At 34.4% G+C, this 11,681-nt stretch overlaps 1 protein-coding gene across 4 annotated transcripts in view; it reads left to right on the top strand.

Annotated features, from left to right (window-relative positions):
- Positions 1 to 7,125: 7,125 nt before the first annotated feature.
- Positions 7,126 to 11,681, top strand: part of LOC138694738 (endonuclease/exonuclease/phosphatase family domain-containing protein 1-like) — a 33,024-nt gene continuing 28,468 nt past the window's right edge. For 2 of the 4 annotated variants that reach the window (XR_011331010.1, XM_069818756.1), the window contains exons 1-2: positions 7,167 to 7,278; positions 7,603 to 7,795. Coding sequence is in view for 3 of the 4 variants with exons in the window: in XM_069818756.1 (XP_069674857.1) it covers positions 7,646 to 7,795 (150 nt within the window). In the remaining variant the exon portion in view is untranslated. Of the gene's footprint in view, positions 7,410 to 7,602; positions 7,796 to 11,681 lie in introns of all 4 variants that reach the window. The other 2 variants (XM_069818747.1, XM_069818769.1) reach the window with 2 other exon arrangements.

Raw genomic sequence — 11,681 nt, 5'->3', positions numbered from 1 at the left:
AAGGTTTAGAGTTCAATGCTATTAGGTGCAATACCATAATTTCTTCGGCATTTACTTACGTCATTTGTTGTAATTTTTATAATATTTTAGTAGTAGCTTCCTTATATGTCTAAGAAATGAACTCTCACAAAAAAAAAACTTTTTTTAAATGTGGCTTTGGACTATCTCATTCTCACCCCTTCATTAGATTATGAATAAAGTAACAAGAGCAACACATTCACAAGTTAATACTTTCTATATACATCTTGATTACACAACTCCACATTACAGCGCACAAACACACCCCCACAGGAAACAAAACAAAAGACACCAAGACCACCAACAACCAGTTCTGAGGATGGCCAATAGCAGGCCGAAACATGTTAACAAGGTAACAAAATTTAACACGTGAAAGACATATAATACTTTTATGCTCGACCATGCCGAAATGTAGTAATTATACATCTGGTAGCAGACCTTTAATGTATGTCATTAAAGTACACCTACTCATTAAAGGTCAGGTCTTTCAGCCAATGACGACTCTGGTTACAACTGTTCAGCCAATGACAGGTCAGCTTTCTACCGTTATAAAACCGCAAGTATCGATTATTCTCGGATATGCAATCGAAAGAGAATTAGCGAAAAGTCACAGAGGCTGGAAATCCAATACTGTCTCAGAAGGTTATGTCTGTTACTATAATAATTAGCGTTAATTGTAAATAATATTAAAATAAATTCAATTTGTCATCTCGTTTTTCAATGTCTAATTTAATTTTAATGTTATCTCTGTAGGTTCTTATGGCCTAGCAAGGTCAATGTGAACATCTGTTCCTCGGAAAAAATCAATACTTTCGCGTCTGCACACATCTCAACATACGGGACATTGGCCAAGGTCAGATACAAAGAAAATTAATAATATCAAATTAGAAATATGGTCGAGCATAAAATGTCGTATGAAACTCGCCTATAATGGTAATTAAGAAGCTCGTATGAAAATTATGAAACTCGCTTGTGCTCATTTCATAAATATCCATGCTCGCTTCTTAATTACCTTCATTATAGGCTCGTTGCATAATGTACTATTCCAAAGTAATACTTTCAGTAATACTCTGTGCTCTAAACTGTCAATGATTTGATTTTGTTTTAAATCTCTTTTACTAAATATGAAATTCAGAACAATTGAAAGAACTTAAGGTATAGATACATCGACTTTTAAGATAAAAATCCACATTTTTTTCCTTAATGTCTTTCAAACTTTGACGACATGATTCTTGGGAGTAAACTAAGCAATTTATGTAATTCAAACTTGAAAAACGAATTTGGTAGCCCAAACAATTTTTTTTAATTAGTAAAATTTTTGACTGATCTAACTCCATTAGAAATTTGCATAGGGGAAAACTTATTTCGTCAAAGTGATCCCCTACAAATGGAGAATGTTACAAACAAAAATTATTTATTTATCTTGAACCATTCAAAAGATATGCCACATTATAGAAGCACTTTAAAAAAAAATTGCATATTTGTTTATTTTTGGGAAAAAAATAATTATCGATTGAAAATAATAATTTTAGTTTACAACATAGCCACATGTATAAGCTTTAATTTGGTACCTCAATGAAGTCTTTTTTCCCAATTGGAAGCCTACCTTTTGTCTGTCTGAAGGATAATAAATGTCGGAAAATGTGAAATAGGAGGAAACAGATGCTAAAGATGGCATAAGGTATAGAAAGTATAGTGTGCTTATATTATAAATGCCCAAATAATTACGAAACTATTGAGATAAAGGGTACAAGTTACATATTTTTGAAAACTAGAAGAAATGAGCTTCCAAATGTGGCAAAAACATTGTTTACCAAAATTTTGAAGAAATGACATTTCTAGAGTCGATGTATACCTTAAACTGCACGAAGTAACAACTACTGATAGTAATGGAACAAGGAGTATGAATAATTTAAAAAAATCAACTGAAAAATTACATAGACTAATGCAACAAGAGAAGAATGAAATGGACGAGCCATGTGGTAATGATGGGTCAGATGAGTTAATAAAGGGACTATTTGAAAGAATGTGAGTGAGAAGATAGAGAAGACATTAAACATTCGAAGCTCAAAAGATGGCAGTAGAAAGCTATGAAAATAGGAGTATGGTCTAGTGTTTAAAGCAGATCAAGGTTCTTGGAAGTACTGTAGAACCATGTAGTAACAAGAATACATCATTCATATTATTCCCTTAGGCATATAGTTAATATAACCACTTTCATGTGTTAAAATATCCATTTCGAGATTCGACAACTCTAAACAAAAATAAAAAAGAAGCTCATCAGTAAGTATTCTAAATAAACTAAAACGAAAGCTACACTACACATTAGAAATTGAAAACAAATCCATAAACTTTCTAGACATCACAATAACAAAAGTCGACAACAAACACACACAAGCTGCATTGCGAACAATGGTACACAGACTACTCAACATATGGTACCGGTACCAATGAACCAACATGATTACAAAGAAGAGCTAAACACAATCAAATACATAGCATAAGAAAACGGATACAACCCTAACATAATAGGCAAGATAATACGAAAGACAAAATATAATCACAAAAAACATAAGAATGCAATACAAACAAGAACACAAAAAATACATCACACTAACATACGAAAACAAAACACACACAAGATTGCAATCTCATTCAAGAAATTAAATTACAACATCGCATACAGAACAAATAATACTCTAAAAAAAAACATCTCAACACATACAACACAAACAAACAAAGAAATACAACCACACAGGTGTATACAAACTCAAATGTAACATCTGCAACAACTTCTACATAGGACAGACAGGCAGATTATTTCAAACACGTTACAAAGAACACATCACAGCCATCACAAAATTACAAAACAGTTCCACATATGCAGAACACATTACAAATGCTAACCACACCTACAGAGACATCATCACAGACATGGAAATTCTACACATCGAACCAAAAAGCCAGAAACTAAACACACTAGAACAATATGAAATATACAAACACAAAAACACTTCCAAGTGAAATTCTCAACACAACTCAATTTCAGAACACACACACTCTTTGACTCCACATTACACTACACAAACACACCCCCACAGGAAACAAAACAAAAGGCGCCAAGACCAGCAACAACCAATTCTGAGGATGACCAATAGCAGACTGAAACATATTAACAAGGTAACATAAAATTTAACACGTGAAAAACATATAATACGTTTTACAAAGTGATATAATGTTAAAAGTTGTGTAATCAAGATGTATAAAATGAAATAAAATTGTTGACAGCTTTCATGGCGTCATTGCACATTATATAGTTTTTGGATAGGATGTACTCATCCTGCCTGTAGTATAATCTGTGTTGGTGCAATACGCCATTCTTATCAATCTTATTATGAATATAATAGTCCCATATTGTGTATCTTCCTCAAGCTGTCCCACATACCGTCCATGAATGAATCAATGAAAGTTAAAAGATCTCCCTTACAAGGGCACCTTGAGACTCTTCACATTTATCTGAGGTCCGCAAATAATCCTGGATTCATGTATTAAAAAGTAAGTATAGGTGAATGTCAGAATTTGGAAATCCAAAATGTATACTGGAGTGTTAGGGCTCATCCTGACAACTGTCTTAATGTCTTGTGGAATCCACAGGAAATCTACTGGCAGGATGAGTGGTTTCAATTTAAGAGACAATCTACTGATTGGCTCATTTATAGTGATTCCATCCAATAAAAAAGGATCCTTTGCTAAAATAGAACAACACTATTAATTAAATGGAGAACAACAGAATATTAATAACCAAGCTTAGGACTGGTTTGTGAGTAGTGGTCATGAAATAGATTGAAAGGAGACATGATTGCTATCCTTGTGGTGACGACTAATTTATTAGGCTACATCAGTTGCTGATTGCATCATCCTCAATACTAGATGCCGGGTGAGTCATGTGCTGAATCCAGTCCCACCAATCTCGACAACAAGGAAGTGAGGAAGAGGTTAGATTCCTGGCTGTGTAAGACAGTGATGGCCAACTTCTTAACCTTCAGGGGCCACAGCTAAATATTATGAGATTTTGAGGGCCGCATATATTGCGTATGAAACATCTACACTCTTACAGTTTACATACATTAGTTATTATTACAGTACATGAGTACGCAATAATTAATAATTAAAAAAAATTAGTAGTGAATAAATATTTTAAAATACTGTGTCAAGTTACACTGTTACAGTATTATAAGTATTTAATGATAAAAAAGTTATTGAGTTGAAAAGTCATATATGTTGTTGTTGACACAACAGCCGTCATTTTACACACATGAAACTAGTGGGAACACTGGTCGTTCATATGAATTCACAAGTTCATTAAAATCAACTTCTAGTGATGTTGAAAATATCCACAGGAAATCTTGAAGGTGGTCGTCAGTAAGCCTATTTCGTTGTGCAGATTTTATTGCTTTCATTGATGAGAATGAGCATTCATATATATATACATATGTGCTCCCAAACATAGAAGCAATTCTTCGTGAAAAGTTACTCACAGTTCCGGGTATTTTCACTTGGAACCAATTTCTGGAAGCCCATTCCCGTTTCACTTTTTGTCTGGAGGAAGGGGTCACCTTGAAGACCGCACAGTTCTAGCTGGACCTTCTCTTCTTGTTTGGCAATGTTGCATTTCATTGGGTTGTTGAACAGAGTAAGTTGCGATCTCATGTTGTAAAAATCAAGAAATATACTGGAAAACTGCTCTATAAGAATGTCAAACATTGAAATACAGAATGTAAGGTCCACTGTTGAATTTCCGTCTGCTATTTCCTTGCAAGTGAAATAACTTCTGCTGCTACCCAAGGTAACTTTTGGCGGGCCACACAAACTGGAGTGGCAGACTGCATGCAGCCCGCAGGCCACCAGTTGGTCTTCACTGGTGTAAGAGATTGGAAGTGGGAATGATTTTTAGCCTCGCCCTGGCAATTGAGCATATCAGCCACTGATAACATCATATTCATTATCTCTACGATAGAATGTGGCAAAACGACGTTTTGAGACATATACGTATATATAAAATTAATTGTTTTAATTAATTCTTATATTGTCTATATCAGGCGAAATTCAAATATCTACAGTTAGTAGATTGTCAACCATCCAGGTTTTACCTGAACTGTCCAGAAAAAGGACTTTTGGTCCAGATAACATTTTGATTCTGCCCTGGACGTCGAAATGTTCAGGAATTAAGATTTCATGCTGTCTGGACGAGCTGGATATTCAGTTGGATGATATGATGGCTTCTGTATCTTAAGAATATAATGCTTCTGTGGATATGCTGTGAATTACTAAAATTTGTAACATTTTTAATGCCAGTTCCAGTATCTAATGCCTTCTGTGAAAGAATTTTCAGTTTACTCGATCACATCTAGACAGATAACTGAAAATCTGATCAAGGCAGAGTTGCAAGTAAAAGTTAATTTTTGAGTATCATGTTCTGAAATTGTCTAGTTTCTTAAGGACAATCCTAGTATCATTTCTGCAGCAAAACGTGAAAAGAAATACAGATTTTTCATTAAAAAGCTAATATTGTCTATCTAGTGTTACAAATTTCCATTGTGCTGTGTTGTGGTTGTGTGGGCTATTAAATATTATGATTGATGATCAGTATATACAATTCTATGGTTATTTCGTGTCAGTATTTCCATTTAGGCCCAAATGTAAAATTTGAAGTATGTCCAGGAATCAGCTAACAAAAAGTTGGGATCCCTAATATAGAGAGTCCAGTTGAAGACCTGTACTGATAAAATTCTAAATGCGACCGGGGGACTGGCCGCTCGACGACCGTCAGATTATTTATGCAGATAGCGTGACAATGGTCCGTCCACTCGGTGACAGCCAGATTATTTACGCAAATAGCGCGACAATAGTCTGCAGTCTGAGACATATGGGTGTCTAGTGTGAGTTTGCACGTTCACAGTTAGTCTTGCTGTGTGTACCAAGGAAAATAAATCTATTCTATTTTCCTTGGTGTGTACTGTGTATAGTTAGAAAGAAGTTCGCTGTGTGTAGTGAGTTACTGTTTTAGTTTTAGTGTTAATAGCATTTACAATCGAACAGTGTGTTGTCCACAGAGACGGGAAGTGCATTATCAGGAAGAGAGACGTACCTATTGCATTCGAGTGCCGTGCTAGCTCCGCTAAGCTGTATAGCCTCTTGTCTGGAGTCTCTGTAGTTGGTCATATATTAAAATATACATTTTTTTTTTCAATTGCAATAACTGTGGTAGAATATTGTTCGTGTTAATGATGAATGTTGGGCGAGACATGTGCTCCCATCAATCTCCCCAAAACAGCAAACGGAAGACTTAGGCTTAGATGGAAAGAGGAGCTAATGGGCGCACTTCTGTACAGGGGCAGCGGCATTTCTCTAAGGTTAGAGCCCAGTTTAGGTGTGTGTGTGTATTAATTGAAAAAAAAAAGTCATATAAACATGCGTCCTGTTCTCAATATTTTCTAGCCCCTAATTTCCGATTAATACACATACACCTAAACTGGTCTCTAATCTTAGAGAAATGCCGCTGCCCCTGTGCGGAAGCGCGCCCGCAGTGAACCTTAGTGCAGTCAGCCATTGTGAGAATGCGCCTAGCTCGAGGGTAAGCGCAATAGATATTTTAGGTTGCAGTTCTGGGTGGTAGTGCCCCCTCCCCTCTCAAAATACAATACGAGGGTAGCCTTTCTAGCTATAAATTCCGTACAGTACGCCTACATTACTGGAGGTCAGTCGTCAAGTTAACCCCATATCTCAGTGTCCCACGACGTATCTTTATAGTTCTAAAATTTCCCAAAGGATTAAATAGATGTACCCTGGCATAGGGCAATAGAGCCGAATAAAAATAACATAGTGCTATTTATGTTTCGCGGTGTGGCGTTTAAAGGTATCAACAATATTGTGTTAAACTTCTAGTATGTGCTTTATTCATATTCTATACGTGCTCGCATTTGAATAATTATTTAACACTTATTCTATTGGTTTCCGAATACATCTATCGAATATATAACTTAATAGAATATAACAAAAATTTTATAATTAAATATTTGTAAATGTAATAGAATTAATTATCAAGAAGGCTATGATCATCTTATGATATGTTATTCATAATCAAATGGGCCGTGAATAATGAACATGGACGTGATTTGGCAGTCATCTGGGTGTCAAAGGTCAGATTCCTTCGCATAGATATGAAGTAATTGAGTCAGTCTTATTCTTGTCACTCAGGAGGTAGGCTTTTTGTGTTAAAATGTTTTAAATCAAAGGGAATGTGATGTTTGTCATACTGTACGTGAATGAATGGTTCTTGATAACGAATGTAACCCAAGCAAGATTACCTAGAAAACTTGCGATCCAATATTGTGAGTCATCGTTATTGAAGTTTGTGAAGTAATTTTACCTGTACACACCTTTTAAATTTGTGCTAGTTATTGTAAATATTACCATTTACACAATAAACATTGTTAGCTGATCTTTTAAAGTGTAAATGTATACAGTGAAAACTTCTTATCAGCCATGATTAATAATAATGACATTGGCAAATTTGCTTGACAGTGACAGAAATGACACTTGCAGTCGCAACATACTTTGAGTGAGAATGGGTCAGAACTCCAGTGTTCCTGCTGGAGTGCGAAGGGGTAGAAGAAAATCTTTTCGTGAATCATGGAGATCACCATTCCCCCGAAGATCACAAACACACCAAGGATCTCTAAGTGCTACTTTCAATTTTATCGATGTAGATTTAAAGGTAAGAAATTTTGGTATTTTACATGTAGATTCATTTGTGTTGTCCGGTAAGTTAAAATATCAGTGTTGTAAACAATTAAATACGCAGGAAACGCCCTTTTTTAAATGCAGACTACAGGTAGGCTACAATGTTGCTATCAAGTTGTGAAACATCTTTATTTCAAGATTTAATATAAAATAAATTTGGATTTCAGGCCTATTTAACGTATTTGAAATGATGGATTGAAGTTTTAGATAGGAAACCCAAATATAAGTGTAAGCTACATGAAGTGTTTAACTTGTTGGTATTATGATCGTGATTATGGTGATAATGATTATTGTTCCTCATTGTGCCTAGTGAGACTCTTTGAATTTGTGATCATCATGGAACAAGACCTGTAAGGCAATGCAGGATAATAACCAGTTCTCTGAATTTATAACTGCTATCAGTAATGATAGGGCTATTAATGAAGGTATTAGCCTAGATGTAGCTGTTAATACCCTAAAAATAACTTATTTCAGTACTTAAATTAGAGATGATTGCTACTAAAATAGGTATGCAATTTGAAAGTTAAAATATGTGAGGAGAGGAGAGAATTTTAACATACAGTGAGGTTAAGTAGTTGGGGACGCTCGAGTTTTATTCACTGAATAATCATATCAGAATAATATATAATTAGTAGCCTACAAACTAGGCCTGCTAATTCGGAACTTTATGTGAAGTGTTGACAGTAAACTGTTCTAATCATTTCTGTATGCATTTCGTTTGTTGTTTTAAATTGGACTATAAAAACAGTGTTAATTGATTTCATTGAACTATCTGTTTATAAGATATTTTAGCATTTATTAATATTACTAAAATTACGATTGTTTTATGTAGGCTAGTTAGAAATGCAAACTGTAGACATGTTGGCTAGGATTTAGATAAAATGAAGTTTAAATGTTGTAGTATTGAGTTAAATGATAAAACAGTTATTGTGCCTCAGTGCTAGAGCGCTTAACTTATAAGCCAGGAGGCCTGGGTTCAAATCGTGTTCCATCTTGAATTTATAATTTGTGTTTGGGTAGGCAACATAAAGGTTTTCTCTGGATACTCCGGTTTCCCTGTGACATCCTAACAATTCCTCATCATCGAGTGTAATTTGGACCCATTCCCTATGATGCACTCTGGATAATTTTTTAAATTGGTTTATTTTGCGACTTTATCAATGATAATTATATGATTATATAGCATCTGAGTGAGATGAAAGTGATAATGCCAGCAAAGTGAGTCCAGGGTCCAGCGCCAAAAATTACCCAGCATTTGTTCTTAATGGGTTGAAGGAAAACCCCCAGAAAAACCTTAACCAAGATTTGAACCCAGGCTCTCTCATTTCACAGCCAGACATGCTAACCGTTACTCCACAGAGGTTGACTAGGCCTATTCAGGATAATCTGAGACGAACTAAGTGGTCTTTGCTTTTTGGCACTAGCAACATCTGAGAGACTAGGCCTATGTTATTTACAAGTTTGGCTAATTTTTAGATGTTGTTGCAGGGATAGATTATAGGTAAATAGTGACATAAAATTGCATCTGGTATATAAAAAATATAGGCCTGCTTTTCAAGTGGATTATCAACTTAACTGTAGTCCATAGTGCCCGCTTGTGCCCCTGTCTTCTGACAAAGTCAGATGTAAAGCATGTTGTAGATACCTATATAAGTAAACGTTACCTGCAAAGAAAAAAAAAACGGTGCCTTGTTTTGCATATAGCAGCTGCTTTTGTGCAAATTTTTTCTTGAAGCATACTTCTCCTTGTGATGTCATCTTGATCTGGATCAGAAGTGATTCCAGTGTTGATGTGATGTTTAATGTAGGCCTGTTTTGTCTGATTTTTTCTCACAACTGAAGACTCTTTCTATGAGAGAGTCACTGTGAGTTCCACTTTGTGCTTCAAACACAACTTTACTTAAAGTTTTATTAAATATTCACTTTGATTTTTGAAATCTGCAATTTTGGCTCTATCAGTTTTACATAATATATTCTAAATCAGTCATCTTCAGTCTATGGTACACGTACACAGGGTTGTCTCAGGGGGTACTCATCCCACTGACTATGTATGTAGCCCTAAATTTACTAAAGATGTAAAAATGCGGACATATTTTATGTTATTATACTTGTTGAAAATTATTGCAGTTTACACAATATCAACTCTTGTTTTTCCTTGCTTCAGTAACACTTTACATAATTCATTACTGTTGTTATTGCATCAATAATTACTGTATGAATAATAATAATAATAATAATAATAATAATAATAGTGATCTAAATGAGGGGTTGGAAAGCAATGGTGGATTGTTAATGTTTAGGTGAGGGGTTTGGACTTTTTCCATTGCTGGTTGTCACAATCAAAAAATTCAGACACAACGTTTCGAAGGGTGGTTCTCCCTTCGTCTTCAGGTGGAAGGAAGGAGAGAAGAGAAAAAACCTATTGTTGGGATCGTTACGTACAGCTATTCTGTGGATCAGTCATACAGAATAGCTGTACGTAATGATCCCAACAACGATTGTGACAACCAGCAATGGAAAAAGTCCAAACCCCTCACCTAAACATTAATAATAATAGTAATAATTTATTTTTCATAAAACATAATTTTTTTTTGTTATTTCTTATATAATTGCAGTTCTTCTTGGGAGTACAAAGGTGAAAAAAAAATGTATTTTGAGGGTACATTAGCAAAACAACATCGGAAATTTAATATAGAAACACATATTTCATTTATTGATTTCGAGAAAGCTTTTGATCATGTAAACCGCAACAGACTTAGAGAAGTATGAGTATGTGATAAAATTCCACAACAAATAATTGAAAATATTTTTAACCTATACCTACAAAGAAACTTTCATTTCTGTCAAAATTGATAAGGAAATGTCTGATTGGTTGAAAATTTTTACTGGTGTCAAACAAGGATGTCCTGTCTCACCCCTCTTATTCAATTTGTATATGAGAGCACGAGAATTTAGAAACTCAAGACATGGTCATATAACTATAAATCGAAATTTGTGTCTGGACATACTGACTTGCAGATGATTTGGTTTTGCTAGCCACTTCAGAAGATGATTTACAACGATCAGTCTATAGTTTAAAATTAATAACTGCTAAATATCGCTTCGGAAAATGTATTATTTGACTTTCTTGTGTTAAATGTTATATTACCTTGTTAACATGTTTCAGCCTGCTATTGGCTATTGAGTTCTGAGGATCGAAGTCAAATAATACGTTTTCCGAAGTGATATAGTGTTAAAAGTAGTGTAATCAAGATGTAGTATGTATGATAAATATTGCATGGAAATATCCACGGAAAAAAAAAAATGGCATTCTGTGGCAAAGAACCTGTACGAAGCAAAATTTGTACAAATGGTAACATTTTAGAAAGGGTTATGAAACTCAATTATCTTGGTTTCAAGTTTTCCTTTCTGTCTCATCTAGATATCTCACAAAAATTTTTAAATTCAGTAAATCCCCAGACGGAATATACTCTTTGCCACTGATCATAACTGGTAATAGATTTTACATTAGTTATAATATTAAAGGTCGAGAGAACTGTCATATAAAAGAGGACAGAAAATATCTATTTACATTTAGGCTTAGGCCTATATTATACTTAAAATTATGTCAATATCTATTTTATTACAGTATACATATGATAAAACTTAATAATGTAAAATTATTTTACAGTTACCTACATATGAAAGCAATGACCTTAACAAGTAGGAGTAAAGAGAGTTATTCATACATTCTTATTATAAGTCATCTTTCTGACACTGATTTTTTTATCACATACCGTATACCGAATTCATTTCATATCATTCTTGTTAATAGCTTCGTATCAGTGGTAAAAACTTCCCTTCTTAAAAGTTCTGTGAAG

This window comes from Periplaneta americana, chromosome 1 (genome assembly GCF_040183065.1).
Source record: "Periplaneta americana isolate PAMFEO1 chromosome 1, P.americana_PAMFEO1_priV1, whole genome shotgun sequence".
Lineage (NCBI taxonomy): Eukaryota > Metazoa > Arthropoda > Insecta > Blattodea > Blattidae > Periplaneta > Periplaneta americana.
This window is presented reverse-complemented; position numbering and strand designations above follow the sequence as displayed.